At 42.5% G+C, this 16,007-nt stretch overlaps 1 protein-coding gene and 1 non-coding gene across 4 annotated transcripts; one reads left to right on the forward strand and one right to left on the reverse strand.

Moving 5' to 3' along the window:
- Nucleotides 1–357: 357 nt before the first annotated feature.
- ical1 (islet cell autoantigen 1-like) lies at nucleotides 358–15,987 on the forward strand. Of its 3 annotated transcripts, XM_028980262.1 has the most exons (16): nucleotides 358–474; nucleotides 572–644; nucleotides 715–877; nucleotides 3,963–4,035; nucleotides 6,555–6,678; nucleotides 8,035–8,233; nucleotides 8,305–8,430; nucleotides 9,771–9,869; nucleotides 9,974–10,059; nucleotides 10,625–10,674; nucleotides 10,863–10,931; nucleotides 11,988–12,188; nucleotides 12,537–12,842; nucleotides 12,936–13,037; nucleotides 13,147–13,250; nucleotides 14,660–15,987. In XM_028980262.1, exons 2-15 carry the CDS (start codon nucleotides 631–633, stop codon nucleotides 13,245–13,247), a joined length of 1,713 nt encoding a protein of 570 aa, XP_028836095.1. In that variant the 5' UTR covers nucleotides 358–474; nucleotides 572–630; the 3' UTR covers nucleotides 13,248–13,250; nucleotides 14,660–15,987. The 3 variants fall into 3 exon arrangements, with proteins under 3 accessions (XP_028836095.1, XP_028836096.1, XP_028836098.1); XM_028980263.1 differs by lacking the exon at nucleotides 11,988–12,188; XM_028980265.1 differs by lacking the exons at nucleotides 8,305–8,430; nucleotides 9,771–9,869; nucleotides 9,974–10,059; ... (5 more) ...; nucleotides 13,147–13,250; nucleotides 14,660–15,987 and having other exon boundaries at nucleotides 8,035–8,239.
- Nucleotides 7,325–7,395, reverse strand: trnag-gcc (transfer RNA glycine (anticodon GCC)). Its single transcript has one exon. It is a non-coding gene; the product is annotated as a tRNA-Gly (tRNA).
- Nucleotides 15,988–16,007: the final 20 nt, after the last annotated feature.

A 16,007-nucleotide genomic window follows, 5' to 3' on the forward strand; every position in this document is an offset into this window, starting at 1 on the left:
GCGTCAACGTCGGTTTTACCTGACCCTGTCGAACGCGCCCAACATCCTGCGTCAACGTCGGTTTTACCTGACCCTGTCGAACGCGCCCAACATGCTGCGTCAACGTCGTTACTCCTGATTGTCAGGAACGCGCCCAACATCTTGCGTCAACGTCGGTTTTACCTGACCCTGTCGAACGCGCCCAACATCCTGCGTCAACGTCGGTTTTACCTGACCCTGTCGAACGCGCCCAACATGCTGCGTCAACGTCGTTTCTCCTGATTGTCAGGAACGCGCCCAACATGCTGCGTCAACGTCGGTTTTACCTGACCCTGTCGAACGCGCCCAACATCCTGCGTCGACGTCACTACTCCTGACGTCATCGTTCCGTGTCCACCCTCCCTGCGGGAGTAGCAGCGGAGTAGCGCCCGTGTAGGGAACCCGGTATCACCGTCAGACGGAACCCGCAGGTCCGGTCGGGGTCTCCGGTCTGAGGTTCGTGTTTATTCTCGCGTTTCTGCTGAAAAGGCGAACAGCTGTCAGTCCTCCTCAGAGCTTCCGGACATGACGTCACGTTGTGCTGTTTTTGCAGGTCCTTCGCTGTTGCATATTGATGAATATTGATGAATATTGATTAATATCGCGCTTTGCATGGACGGCTACGGGTAAGTCAGGCCTTCCCTCCGGCCAGCTTCGGGTCGCCACTGTCACATCTCACAGCTCGCACGTTTTCAGCGACATGTCGGGCGGCCGGACGGTTCTGGGTGAGGACAGCTCGGTCATGGGCCGCATGCAGAAGAAGTTCTGGAAGACCAAGCAGGTTCTGATCAGAGCCACCGGGAAGAAGGAGGATGAGTACGTGGTGGCATCTGACGCCGACCTGGACGCTAAGTTGGAGGTAAAGTTGAATAGAAAGTGAAACAGTAATTCTAATAACAATTGTGCAAGAAAATGAACGACGTGTTTAGCATTAAAATACGTTATTATAATCGGAGGTGGAAAGAGTGCTGAAAGTAAAAGTAAAAGTGTACTTAATTTTTATTGACTTAATTGATTTAAATGATTAAAATTTGTTAAAAAGACTAGTCATGAATCCAATACAGCACTAGTCGTTTTTATTCAACTTTTGAATATATAGAATGTGCAATCTATGTTCAGACCACCCTACAAAACATTTTTAAGCACAGTTGGCCACAAAAGTACCAATTTCTGAATGGTATGGACCAATTACAATAAAAAAAAATAATAAAGCCAAAATTAAAGGATCCAAAACTGTAAAAATGTTCAACAATTCCTTATTAATAAACTGCACTTTTTGTTCTTTCTATTGTAAATATATCAGTTGTCTTTACTGACAAATGAGCTCACAGACTGCAGATATAACAAATTTACATTCGTGGCATGTGGCAGACGCCTGATCCAGAGCGACTTACAACGTGCTTCCATGTCACCATGGATGAAGTGGTCAGTTCTGGTTCACCAGGACCCCCAACTATGAATACAATCTTTTTATTCACTCTGTTCTAGTTTCTATACAGAAGTCAGACAAGAAGAAGGTCACAAGTTCATCTAAATATTCTCTAAAGAGGAAGGTGTTGAGCTGCCGTGTGAAGGTGCTCAGTGACTGAGCTGGAAGTTCATTCCACCACCGAGGGGCCAAGATGGAGAAGAGTCTAGATGAATGTCTTCCTTTTACCTTCAGAGATGGAGGGACCAGTGAGCAGTACTGGAGGCTCGGAGTATACGAGGTGCAGTGCGAGGTGTAATAAGGGCTGTGAGGTAGGATGGTGCTACTCCATGTTTGGCTTTGTAGGCCAGCATCAGTATTTTGAACCTGATGCGTGCAGCTACTGGGAGCCAGTGGAGGAACGTAGTAGAAGGGCGGTGTGGAGAACTTGGGAAGGTTGAAGATCAGTCGTGCTGCTGCATTTTGTATTAGTTGTAGACATTGGATGGTACGTACAGGGAGTGCAGAATTATTAGGCAAGTTGTATTTTTGAGGAATAAAATGGGTCCTTTTGACCCATTTTGCCAAAGGAAAGGAAGTTGCCTAATAATTATGCACACCTGATATAGGGTGTTGATGTCATTAGACCACACCCCTTCTCATTACAGAGATGCACATCACCTAATATGCTTAATTGGTAGTAGGCTTTCGAGCCTACCAGCTTGGAGTAAGACAACATGCATGAAGAAGATGATGTGGACAAAATACTCATTTGCCTAATAATTCTGCACTCCCTGTAGAGGTAGACAAGCTATAAGGGAGTTACAGTTGTCCAGTCGTGAGATTACTAAGGACTGAACCAGTAGGTGTCCTGGGTTGACAGATAAGGGCGGATTCGTCTGAAATTGTAGAGAAGGAATCTACATGAGTTGGAAATGTTGCTGATGTGAGTCGAAAAGGAGAGTTGGTTGTCTATTGTTACTCCAAGGTTGCGGGCTGTTGTAGAAGAAGAGAGCTGAGAGTTGTCCAGGTAAATAGCAAGATCCTGATGTGGTGAAGAAGTTGTCTGGAGACCTCAGAGACAGGATTATCTTGAAGCACAAATCTGGGGAATGATACACATAAATGTCTGTAGTCAGACATCTTACCTGACATCAAGCTTCTGTCTTGTAAGGGTTTAACAGGAGAAAGTTGGTGAGCATCCACTGTCTAATGTCCTTCAGACAATTCTCTATTTTGTTCAGCTGCTGCCTCTGGTCTGGCATTGCTGACAGATACAGCTGTGTGTCGTCAGCGTAGCAATGAAAGCTAATACCGTGTTTGCGGATGACGTTTCCTAAAGGTAACATGTATAGAGAAAAAAGTAACGGACCTAGGACAGAACCTTGTGGAACACCAAACTCTACTTTACTATGTGAAACACCATTGATGTCCACAAACTGATATTGGTTGGTCAAATATGATCTGAACCATTCAAGGGCTGTTCCCTTAATCCCAATAACATTGTCTAACCTGGCAAGGAGAATAGCGTGATCAATAGTGTCAAACGCTGCACTCAGATCAAGCAGGACAAGCAGCAAGATGCGTCCCTGATCAGAGGCCAACAGCAGGTCATTAACCACTTTAACCAGCGCTGTCTCAGTGCTATGATGGGGTCTAAATCCTGATTGATATACTTCGTGGATATTGTTACAGTCTAGATATGTGCTCAGCTGCTGGGCTACAACGTTTTCTAAGATTTTTGATATGAACGGAAGTTTGGATATCGGTCTATAATTTGAAAGCATAATTACCTAATAATTCGAAGGTATAATTACCATCATCAGTGGACCTCGGTGGGGATTTGAAGCGGCAACCTGATTAGGGGGCCACCACTGCCCCACACGACTGACATGTCACAGACTGCACAGCAGCTGTCACCAAACACACCAGAGAGTGCAACACTACATGAACTACAGAACAATACAGAACGTTTGAAAGTGATGGATGTCTTACCCTCTTTCACTGTGTGTGGGTTTCTCTTTTTTTTTTTTTTTTTTTTAAATGTTTTGACTTTTGTCTCTTGTAACACGACCGGTTTGTAATAAAGTGCCTCCCCCCCCCCCTCCCTCCCTCTCTCTCTCTCTCTCTCTCTCTCTCTCTCTCTCGCGCCCATGGGTGCCCATGTTTTGTGCTGCTCGTGGCTGAACTTCTCTGTAAGGTGATAGCTGTTGTCTAGAGACACCGGAGTCTCTTTCCTACTTTGCCCTCATCGACTTTCAATTGATGAGACACTCTGACCTCAATATGTGGATAAATGAAGTGTGTGTCTGTGTGTGTGTGTGTCCTGGTCACATCCATGCAGATTTAAGTGGATTGGTCATTATTTCTCTGCTCCAGGCCTGTAGTGTGTGTGTGTGTGTGTGTGTGTGTGTATCTCTATCTATCTGCTGGTACATTGTTGGCTATAGAATTGTCAGATTTCCATTGCATTGCTAGATGTGTTTTCTGCTCTGAACATGCATGACTCTTTATTCTGTGTTCCTCTTCCCTGCAGTTCTTCAGATCGGTGCAGGCCACATGCACGGAGCTGCTGAAGGTGATTGAGAAATACCAGCAGCGAATCACATGTGAGTTCTAAACACACAGACGAGAAAAAGAGTTCGTATCTGTCTAGTTAGTTAATAACTGCAGAAATACTTCACGCAGTATGTGAGCAGGTGCAACATTTAAATGTGAGTGCCACACCCTCCCACAGCACTGTGGTGGGTTAAAAGCAGAGACACATTTTGTTGTGCGTACCGTGTGCTGCTCTGCAGTGTTTAACAATGACAATCACTTCACTTTAACGTTAAAATTTAAACAACAAGAACATTTATTTCTTATAAAGCCCATAATCACATACAGTACGTCTCAACAAGCTTTGACCCTTCTGCATACAAGGAAAAACTCCACTAATATCCCCGCTGTATTGAATGCTGATGTCCCAACAGCATTCAATACAGCTTTTTTTCAGCAGCAGGTATACGGATATAAATGAGCAGTTTGTATATCACAGGAATAACATTTAATCTGATTGTAATGTGCATTTATAGCTACAAAGTAAATATCCAAAATAAAAGATAAAATACATAAACTGAATAAACTAATTACGATTATCAACGCCTCAATTATCGATGCATCATGATGCATCCCATAAATTTTCTATACCCGTAAAAAAAAAAAAACTACCAGGATGTATACAATCAAACATCTTTAACAAAACCAAAGAATTTCACATTTATTAAACTTATTATAAAGATTTAAACTGCATGGCCAATGCCCGTTCTGACACCGTGAATCAGGGACAAGCTGGAAGTCCTAAACAAAATAGTATCTATTTGTAGTGAATTTTACTCACTAGGCAAATGGTGTCAAGACTGGACATTGTGCAAAAAAAAACAAAAAACTGTTATCTAACTCTGGGGTTGAACGCAAATGAGCAAATCAAAAAGCATTTTTTCCTTTAGCATAAGCTCAAGACCTAACACTTATTTTAGAACATTAAAAGATAAAAACTAAGAACTAACACAGTGAAATATACATGTATACCCAAAGCACTAAATGCAGAGGTTTGTAGAATTAGGCCTACAGCACAATTCTGAACTGAAAAACTACATTTAATACAGTTATTGTTTTTAAACTGGTGGTCCACTGCAAATTTCTCCCGCAACATTATTTAAAGTTTAATTAATGTCTTCTTACCACCAAAGTGTAATACAAATTAGTGCTGCACGATTAATCTAATCGCAATCGTAATCGCGATGTCAGTCTGTGCGATTACATGAACACAAAAAGCTGCGATTTAAATGATTAGTACATGGATTGGATCGGCAACATATCCGATCCATTCTCTCATCCTCAAAGTTTGCGAGTCTCACTTCAGTCGGATGTGACGTGTTTGGTCACATGACTTTCGATTCGGAGACATATGGTTAGACGCCGCATGACGCGCTGCATTGTACGTCAAAGTCGCCGCCATATTGCGAGAGGCTCTGCTGTGGCGTGAAGCATATACATGTCTATGGAGAGAAGTGCATAAAAATGCCTCACTCTTGTGCTGCTTGGAGCTGTACAAACCGCTGTACGCTCCAAACCAGATCTCAGGGGATTACATTTCATAGGTAAGGCTGGACAATTGTTTTGAATATATTTGCCCATTATAAAATCCCCTTTTATAAGTCTTAACCTTAGCTAAGCTAGGCTAAGCTAGCGAAGCTATGCATTCCTGTGTTCAAGTCAGCCTCCAACCAACGTTTTGGCTAAACATAGGCATTAACTATTTAGACTGTTCTTAGCTGTTTAGTTAACTTTTCTCAAACTTTGAAGGTTTCCTAAAGAAATTCACCTCTGTTTACAAATCTTAACCTTAGCTAAGCTAGCAAAGCTATGCATCCCTGTGTTCAAGTCAGCCTCCAAACAACGTTTTGGTTAAATGTAAGAACTATAATACGGGATTTTATAATGGCCAAATATAATCAAAACAGTTGTTTAGCCTTACCAGGGTTTGTCGTTCGACAATAATGTAAAAGAGTTTTTTGTGATTTATTTAATTTTGTAGAATATTGTATTTTGAAAGTACTGGGCATTTCAGGTTATAAGTAGTTTGTATGTTTATCATATCGTAGTTTGTATGTTTGCAATCGCATATCGCAATATTGATCTCAATAATCGCAATATGTCTTTTTCCCCAAATCGTGCAGCCCTAATACAAATGAAAAAACAGCAAGTTCAGCTCTGTGTGGTTTTCTAAACTCTTGGTATAACGATAATGTCGTGTTGTAGATGTCTGGACACTCAGAGACTGAGAAGTTCAGCTTTTCCTCCATTCCGCTGTGTGGGTGTGTTTCGAAGAGGCGGACTGAACACTCGTCCGCTTCCATTCTATTGGTCAGACAGAAATCCATCACGACGTGCAGCGGTCAAAGCTTCAACCGCTGTACTCAGATCAGGCAGCTACAGTCTGTACCGGCACAAGTTTTTACCAGGAAAAGCACCCAGCAACATCATTATGATGTAGTTGATTATGATCTGGAATGGTCCGTGTCTGCATCGCGATGTATGGATTGTAAGATGATGACTGCAGTTGTTCTTCTGCCCTCGTCTGCAGACCTGTCCCAGGAAGAAAATGAACTGGGCCTGTTCCTGCGTTTCCAGGCACAGCATGATAAAACCAAAGCAGGCAGCATGATGGAGGCCACGAGCAAAGCCCTCTGCACCTCAGCCAAGCAGCGGTAAGGAAGCCACTTCAGGTGCTGCTGTTTATATATCATACCTGTCGGGATCCAGAACTTTTAAAAATGAGATGATGGAAAACAAGAACATCTTTTGCAATTTTCTAACGTTAAGATTGTTTTAGTTTTAGTGTTTTTTTTTTTTATAAAGTTAAATTGCCAGAGGCCTTAAATTATCGCACCACATGAGATTTTGTATCTTAAAACTAATAATTTTTAAAAAAATCCCAGACACAGTGTCAAGTCCACTTAATTACACAGTCACCCTGTCAAACACAGACAGTGTTAGCAATGAAGTGCTAACAAGACCACTTAGCACGAAACATACCAGAGGGTCACCACAGCCACCACCACCGTGACAACTACAGCTTCAGGGATCTTCAAATGGACCAGTAACATCATTATGGACACGTAATGAAAGAAAGTGAAGTGATTGTCACACGTGATACACAGCAGCACAGCACACGGTGCACACAGTGAAATTTGTCCTCTGCATTTAACCCATCACCCTGAGTGAGCAGTGGGCGGTGCTTTGCTCAGTGGCACCTCAGTGGTACCTTGGCAGCTCGGGATTCGAACCGGCAACCTTCTGATTACGGGGCCGCTTCCTTAACCACAAGGCCACCACTGCCCCAAACTGCAGAGCTGCATTGGCCAGGAATCGAACCCGGGCCTCCCGCGTGGCAGGCTAGAATTCTACCACTGAACCACCAATGCACAGTGACACTGGATCCACCATGACACTGGACTAAAACCTACTCTGCACTGTCCAGGACCTCCAAACAGTTCAAGTGTGGCGGTGGTCAACTGTAGGACCTGTCAAAGCCCATTGAGACGTACTGTATGTGATTATGGGCTATATAAGAAATAAATGTTGTTGTTATAATGGCTCGAGACAGTTTGGCCCTCGCTGTTCTTCGGGCCACCTTGGCACCCTTTCTGAACTGCATTCAGCAGTTCACGTACCTCTGCAGTCATCCACAGCTTCTGGTTTGGTCTTGTGATGGATTTGAAGGCATCGTCCGTGCATTTGCTGGTGTAGCTGTTACTCCTCCAAGTTTATGGTGACGTCGCTGTTGGTCTCAGCCGCCATGAACATTTGCCAGTCGGTGCACTCAAAACAGTGTTGAAGAGCAGAGATGACTCCTGCTGGCCAGGTTCTCACCTGCTTCAGAACCAGTTTAGTTTGTCTGTGTGCTGGAATTAGCATAACAGTGATTTTGACTGCCAACGGGACCCTTCAGATAGGAGAACTTCCATTCCCGCTGGTCCACCACTTCCCTGTGGTACTCAGGTGGTGTTTTTGTTGATTTCACTTGAATACATGACAGGAATTTAAAATCCCCGCCCCTCTAGGTTGGCACTCTGCCCTCCGCTCCACAGAATGGAACAGGAAGTAGAGACGTTCCGGCGAAGGGCGATCGCAGACACGCTGCTGACCATGAGCCGCATGGAGAAATCCCGAACGGAATACCGGGGTGCACTGCTCTGGATGAAGGATGTTTCGCAGGAACTTGACCCAGATACCTACAAACAGCTAGAGAAATTCCGCAAGGTGTGACTGTAATAAAGAATTAAAGTGTGTGTGTTGGGGGCATTTTGACTGTGTGTGTTTTTTGGATATAGGTGCAAACACAGGTGAGGACAACAAAGGTGCAGTTTGACAAGCTGAAAAATGATGTATGTCAGAAGGTGGATATGCTGGGCGCCAGTCGATGCAACATGCTGTCACACTCACTCTGCACTTATCAGGTAAAAGACACACCCCTCATTACCACACAATCTGTTTATTTCTGTAATTCTGCACTACCAACACCAACACGCAGGTTATCAGGCGCTTTAATTCCAGATAAACGTGACCACGCCCACTACCAACACCAACATGCAGGTTACCAGGCACTTTAATTCCAGCAAACGTGACCACGCCCACTACCAACACCAACACGCAGGTTATCAGGCGCTTTAATTCCAGATAAACGTGACCACGCCCACTACCAACACCAACATGCAGGTTACCAGGCACTTTAATTCCAGCAAACGTGACCACGCCCACTACCAACACCAACATGCAGGTTATCAGGCGCTTTTATTCATAGAAAACGTGACCACGCCCACTACCAACACCAACATGCAGGTTATCAGGCGCTTTAATTCCAGCATTCTGATGGGGGAACTGGTGAATTAGTGAACATTAGTGACCACGCCCACTACCAACACCAACATGCAGGTTTTCAGCCGATTTAATTCCTAGTGAACGTCACCACGCCCACTACCAACACCAACACGCAGGTTATCAGGCGCTTTAATTCCAGATAAACGTGACCACTCCCACTACCAACACCAACATGCAGGTTACCAGGCACTTTAATTCCAGCAAACGTGACCACGCCCACTACCGACACCAACATGCAGGTTATCAGGCGCTTTAATTCCTAGTGAACATGACCACGCCACTACCAACACCTACATGCAGGTTATCAGGCGCTTTTAATTCCCTAGTGAAGGTGACCGCGCCCACTACCAACACCAACATGCAGGTTATCAGGCACTTTAATCCTAGTGAACTGTGACCAACCCCACTACCAACACCAACATGCAGGTTATCAGCCGCTTTAATTCATAGTGAATGTGACCACGCCCACTACCAACACCTACATGCAGGTTATCAGGCGCTTTAATTCATCAGTGAAGGTGACCCGCGCCACTACCAACACCTACATGCAGGTTATTCAGGCGCTTTAATTCCTAGTGAACGTGACCACGCCCACTACCAACACCAACATGCAGGTTATCAGCCGCTTTAATTCATAGTAATGTGACCACGACCACTACCGACACCCCCCCCCAACATGCAGGTTATCAGCCGCTTTAATTCATAGTGAATGTGACCACGCCCACTACCAACACCAACATGCAGGTTATCAGGCGCTTTAATTCCTAGTGAACTTGACCACACCCACTACCAACATTAACATGCGGGTTATTAGTTGCTTTAATTCCAGTATTCTGATGGACATGATCTTATATAGCACCAGGACAATAGAGCCCGAAGTCTTTTTTTTTTTTTTTTTTGTCTGGATGTGATCCTGCAGACAACTCTGCTGCAGTTCTGGGAGAAAACAGCCCACATGATGACTGGCATCCATGACGCCTTTAAAGGATATGTACCCTATCAGTTCACAATGTTAAAGGTGTGTTGAATGGCTTCTTTATATATACAATTTATGACTGCCTGTGTGTGAAAGTGAAGTGTTTGATTTTAGGTCAGTAAAGTATATGTTCATCATATGTTTAGGAATTAAGAGACCCACTGGATCATCTGACTGAAGAACAAATGCTGGGAGAAAAGGAGGGAAAGAAAAAGGCAATACATAAAGACAAGTGGGTATAGACAAGCACAACATTATGACCACCTAGCTAAAATTGAGCTCTGGCCATCCATTACACGGGTGCTTGAGCAGTTCTCCTGATATTCAGATTTTAATCTGATATTCTGTGTCTTTAGGGAGTTTTAGGAATTTGAATATTTATAATGTGGTTTATATTTATTTCAGTTTCTGTTCACAGAGGAATGTGGCCATTCAAATGATATCTTCTCACTACTTTACCATGCGGGCTTTTAAACCGAATTTGACTGCGCCATTGTTTCTGAGCTGAGAAGACCACAAAACTTTGGATCCAGATGGTTTCGTCTTGACTTAATTTAGTATGATATCAGATTCACATGTTACGTACTTCAAGTCAGTTCCAGGGTAGTAGTGGCCTAGTGTGCCTATAAACCAGACAACCACAAAGTCCCAGGTTCAAGACTCTTAACCCTAGTGTTTGTAAGGTGCTCTGGATAACAGTGTCTGGTAAATGCAGTCAGAATAAGAATTTCCTTTTGATCTGATTTTCCTGAATCTGTCTCTCTGAGTGAACGGTGTCTTTATGTTTCCTACTCTAGTCTGGTGTCTCTGGAGGGGGAGAATGCAGGTGAAACGTCGCCCGACTCTGGTATGTCTGCTCTCTCTAGTTCTGTAATTCACTTTGTGTTTTAAAAAATGAAAAGCATGCTGGAGTGCCTATAATGGAATTCAGGAATTTCCACATGTATATTTTATTGATGAATGTTGGCATAAATACATTAAAATGAGGCATGTATACTGTAGACGAAAGTGATATGGACGTGGTCTTTCCCACAGTCTCCGCCGTTGGCCCAGATGGACTGAGCAGAGACAGTGACAGCTCCCTCTGTGCTAGTCTGGATTCTGGTAAGATTTAAAATATTTAAGGATTTTTTTTTATGTAATCATGGATGAGTCTTAAGAGGCATTTTCATCACAACAAGAATGAAGAGTGGAAGAATTTCACTCTCAAAAGAAAAAGTAAAGAACGTTGTGGTGTAATATTGGCAACACAGACATCTTCTGGCATGGCAGAACAATATCTTTGCACAAATTGCTTAAAAATGTTGACTCAACTGAAAAAAAAAAGTCCCTGATGAGCTCTTTAGTCTTGCTGTTGAGATGCCTTCTTGAGGCCAGAACTCTGAGTGAAGTGAATAAAGTGAAGTGATTGTCACTTGTGATACACAGCAGCACAGCACACAGTGCACACAGTGAAATTTGTCCTCTGTATTTAACCATCACCCTGAGTGAACAGTGGGCAGACATGACAGGCGCCCGGGGAGCAGTGTGTGGGGACGGTGCTTTGCTCAGTGGCCCCTCAGTGGCACCTTGATCGGGATTCGAACCGGCAACCTCCTGATTACGGGGCTGCTTTCTTAGCCGCTAGGCCACCACTTTCCCACTGATCTGTAGGCGGATATGAAGGAATAGGTCAGGCCCACACAGGAACTAAAAAAAATATATTATGTGAATCTATATATTTATACAATTATGGAAACTATTCAGACATTAATTTGACAGAATTGAAGTGAACTGACAGACTGAATTTCTAATTGAGTTGGTGATGTTGATTAAGTCATGTTAAATTGGTGTCTGTTTCTGATTATTTATTATTTCATTTCTAAAAATGAAACAAAAAGCTTATTGGTTTTGATATTACATGGTTGGGGCTCAATGATTTGAAGGTTTAAATTTTGGGGCCAGTGTATAAAATAAAGGTACAATTCAGAAATTGGGTATTTATCTATAATCTATTTCACCTATTTGAATTCAGCTATAAAAACAAATGTAATTCTTATTTTTTCAAAGACAAATGCTCAATGTTTCCATGATTTCCATCCTTTTGCAGTGAGAAATCTGAGCTGGGCTCTGTTGAGACCATCCATTTCCACATATCCATTAAAAACTTTATCTGCCCAGCCTTTGGTCTTTTCAGTGCTGCCAGCACAGGTGATGATCTTTTACTCATGACGCCTGACCAGAACCTTACTCCTGCTCCATCCACCCTCCGGCCCCTGGTTCCCCTGGAGGAAACAGCCCCCTCTGGTGTTTCATGGGGTTCCAGTGGCAAACAGGGGGTCATCCTACAGGCTTCCCACAGCCAGCAGATACCTGAGCAGGGTACAAACCCTCCATCTCGATCCTCCTGGTTCTACTGCCAACCTCATTTAAAACCCTTGACTTTTCCTCTTTGGGTTCTTGCCTCCTGCCATCCTGGCCTTTCCCACAAGCAGCACGTCTTTCACTCTTATTTGCTAACACTGTTTTTGGACCTGTATTTGTGAGTGTGTAAGATTTTCTCCTGCTTACTCTGTCCTGGTTTTAGCATTTAGTCCTGGCTTTTATCAGCTAAACACTGTGTGTTTTACTGTTTTCCAGTCTTTGTTAAGATATATTATCCCTTTTTGTTGTTGCATGAAACATAACCTGTTTAAAATATATATGTATATTTTTGGTCACTTGTCTCAGGTTTAAGGGACATCCTCTCAGACCTGTCTCAGCTGCAGCCATCGCCAGTTGGAGTGCAATCTGGAGACGAGGCGGAGGATCGAGGGGATCTGCTGTTCCTTAAGGAACTGTTGAGTCCTGGTGTCTCCTCCAGTGATGAGTTTACTCAGGCATGGCAGGATGCCTTCGGCTGCTTTGAGTCCCCTGCCCCCACGGGTGCATCCCAGACACCACCCACAAGCGTTTACCCCGCCCCCAAATCAGATCCTGATAGTCCTACTGGCTTTTTACCCTCCCAGCTCCTTGACCACAGCCTCAGTTCTACAGGCATGTATTTGTTCACTTTTTATTTTTGAAATAAACCTCTCATATTTTAGTCATGTTAGTAATGATACAGTATTTGTCTTGTCCCATGTGCAGGATGGGCCACTCCACCTATGTTCCAAGCCCCATCCCTCCAGCCACCAGCAACTTCAAGTCATGACCCACTGCCTCAAACCAGCTCAAAGACGTCTGGAAATGGTATTTCTATACCTTTGTCCTTGATGTCCCACGTTTCTGTTTCCATTATGTGAGCAGTAGGTTTGTCCGAATGTTCATTATGATGCTGAGTGTGTTTACTCCTGTCTAGGGCGAGATATGTCTGCATGGTATAACCTCTTTGCTGACCTGGACCCTCTGTCCAACCCTGATGCTATTGGTCGAACGGATGAAGAACTGCTCAATGCTTGAGGGGTTTGTATGAATGGAGATGAATCCAAATGCAGTGTGTGCAAAGTCACAAGTAGTTCTGAACTGAATAACCACTTTCAGCCTAATTACAACCTGTGTTGGTTGGTTGCCAGATGATTCAGTAGAATATTACTGAGGGATCACTGTTGCTCTGTAGGAAAAGTACTCCATATTTTACCAGTGCTTTTTCCCAACATTCACCATTGACATTGACAAAGGTCAATATTGATCCGTACGATATGAAGCAAACCATTTATGTGCATGACTTCTGATTCCCACAACATCTTCCAACCTGTTAAGTAGAATGCAATTGTCAACAGGTGGTAGTAGCCTAGCGGGTAACACACTCGCCTCTGAACCAGAAGACCCGGGTTCAAAGCCCACTTACTACCATCGTGTCCCTGAGCAGGACTCTTAACTCTTAACCCTGAGTGTCTCCAGGGGGGGACTGTCCCTGTAACTACTGATTGTAAGTCGCTCTGGATAAGGACGTCTGATAAATGCGGGAAATAGTATTGAAATGCAGTCATTGTCCGATGACATGAGAAGGACTGCAGGTCCACCGTGGTGCCAGATGTTTACTTTGTCATCAGTAGATTTCTTTCTGTTTATTTAATATTATTTAATACGTTCGCTACTTTAAAATTAATTTTAATATCAATTGCTTGACATTCAGGATTAATTATTTGAGTTTAAATAAGGAGAAATTAAAATTTCACCTAAATTTTACAAAACGATTGAAACTGAATAAACTCCCCACGCCGTGGCTTTCACGTTCAAGTGCACGTTCAGACGTGAAGTGAAATGACTTGGCCGGGTTAAAGGTCATTCATTATTCTCAGATTTGGAGATCAGCCGAGGGGACATTCTCATAACATGCAAGACTCAATAACTGAGAGCAGCTGACGTCACGTGACAAAACGTGATATTAAATCCTGTATTATTATTTTATTGTAATGTTCATGATTACAGACGTAACTCCTGCATGTATGAGGAGTGTAAATACTAAAACTACACAAGAAGTTGCATCTTACAATAAGTAAAGCATAAAGGTGAAGTGCACCACTGCGATTCGCAGCTGTTCAACAACGTGCGTGTCTGTTGGACGGGCCTTCAAAGCGACGTCGATTTCATCGATGACACGAGATTTCACAATAAAAGTCTTGCACTTTCACAATAAAAGTCTTGAGTCGCAGTAAACATCTGGCACCACAGTGTATCTGCCGCCAGACCCTATTCGATGACTGACATAAGTAGATCATTTGGAACATATAGTATATCCCTCAACAATTCAAATATGAATGCCAATATAGGGTGTAGATCTTTGTACATTCTTGTGTGTGGGTTTGTAAAATAAATGGCCTTGTACTGGTGTTCCCTGAGACTGTTTTCTCGGTTTTGTTCTGCTTTAGGTGCCCTTTCATCTGCTGAAGCTGAAGGAAAATGTATATTTAGTGCTGGTGTTACACCGTTCTGAAACCAACTATTCTGTCATCTGTCTGTCATGGACGCTCCAGAGAGTCTGGAAATGGTTTTGATTAATGGGATCAATAAGGAAAAATCTGCTTTCTTGATTTTCTTGTGTGTGAGCATCTAAAATGATGTTGTTAGGAAAACTTCAACACTGTAAAACTGTATTTGTGAAACCTTATATGGAAGAAAATTCTTGTGAATATTCCATATATATGTGACTGTATATGAAAGTGGAGGAGCTTAAGATAATGTGTGGTTCTTCATCTATATATTTGCACTCAAATAAGGGAGAAAATGGGGTGTATTTTTAGTGGGTTAATTACTAAAGATATGCAACAGGGCAAAAACATGTGCAGCTACAAAGAGATTTATTTTTGCCACTGGAAACACTGGAGTAATAAGAGACCCGTAATTATTACCCGTAATGACTAATCCATAGATTGAGCATTAATGTTTGATGTTGTGTGATGTGTTGGCTGTTCCTGTATGGAGGTTCTATGTTTCAGTTCATTTTACACCATTGTCCTTCTTATTTTATTAGGAACTTGTACTAAAGTGTTGGGAGTTTAGGAAGTACATGCATTTTTATAATGTTTTACACATTTGAGTCCTATCAAGTAAAAAATGCAAGCATGATATGACATGATATGATTGTACAGGTCTGGCTGATATGTTGATATCAAAGTGTCATGTTTAATATTAATTATTGTGCATTATTAACACTTGTAATGCACTAGTTTGATTCGTAACAAAAAACTATTTGACTCATGTTAAACCTTGTAAAAATATTTGAAAATCATTTTGTAGCATGTATTGCCCATCCCTTTATTCCACAAATGCAATGCTGCAATTGCTTTAGAAGTCTATGATTTAACAATAGGCTGCATTACATTAAATCAAATATGCATTTTCAAGTATTTGCAAAAAAACTATTGTAGTGAAATGAAATGTCACTTTTGATCACTTTTTTCCACTAGATCATGGCCAGTGTTTTTAATCATCTTCACATATATTTCTGTAGATCTTCAATTGTCACAAGTCACTACCGTCTCACTGCCTTTTATCATCTGTTATTTTATTCTGATGACACTTTCTATACCTGAGAACCATGCTGATGAAGCAGACTGTATTTTATACTATAGTCACAGAATGAATGTATTCTGCACCAGCTACAGTGGTTTAATCCATTGATGCCTTTTCTCTTTCATATTATTCAGTTTGATTTATTGATCTGATTAAAAAGTGTGTTGTTTCCTTTTAATATTGACACTTGCATGTGAAATGAAT

Source organism: Denticeps clupeoides, chromosome 5, assembly GCF_900700375.1.
Source record: "Denticeps clupeoides chromosome 5, fDenClu1.1, whole genome shotgun sequence".
NCBI lineage: Eukaryota > Metazoa > Chordata > Actinopteri > Clupeiformes > Denticipitidae > Denticeps > Denticeps clupeoides.

Excerpts from the sequence above, each read along its gene's own strand:
- ical1 (XM_028980262.1), top strand. Across the intron at positions 4,036-6,554 it reads ATACCAGCAGCGAATCACAT|ACCTGTCCCAGGAAGAAAAT; the intron begins GTGAGTTCTAAA and ends CCTCGTCTGCAG. Across the intron at positions 8,431-9,770 it reads ACTCACTCTGCACTTATCAG|ACAACTCTGCTGCAGTTCTG; the intron begins GTAAAAGACACA and ends GTGATCCTGCAG.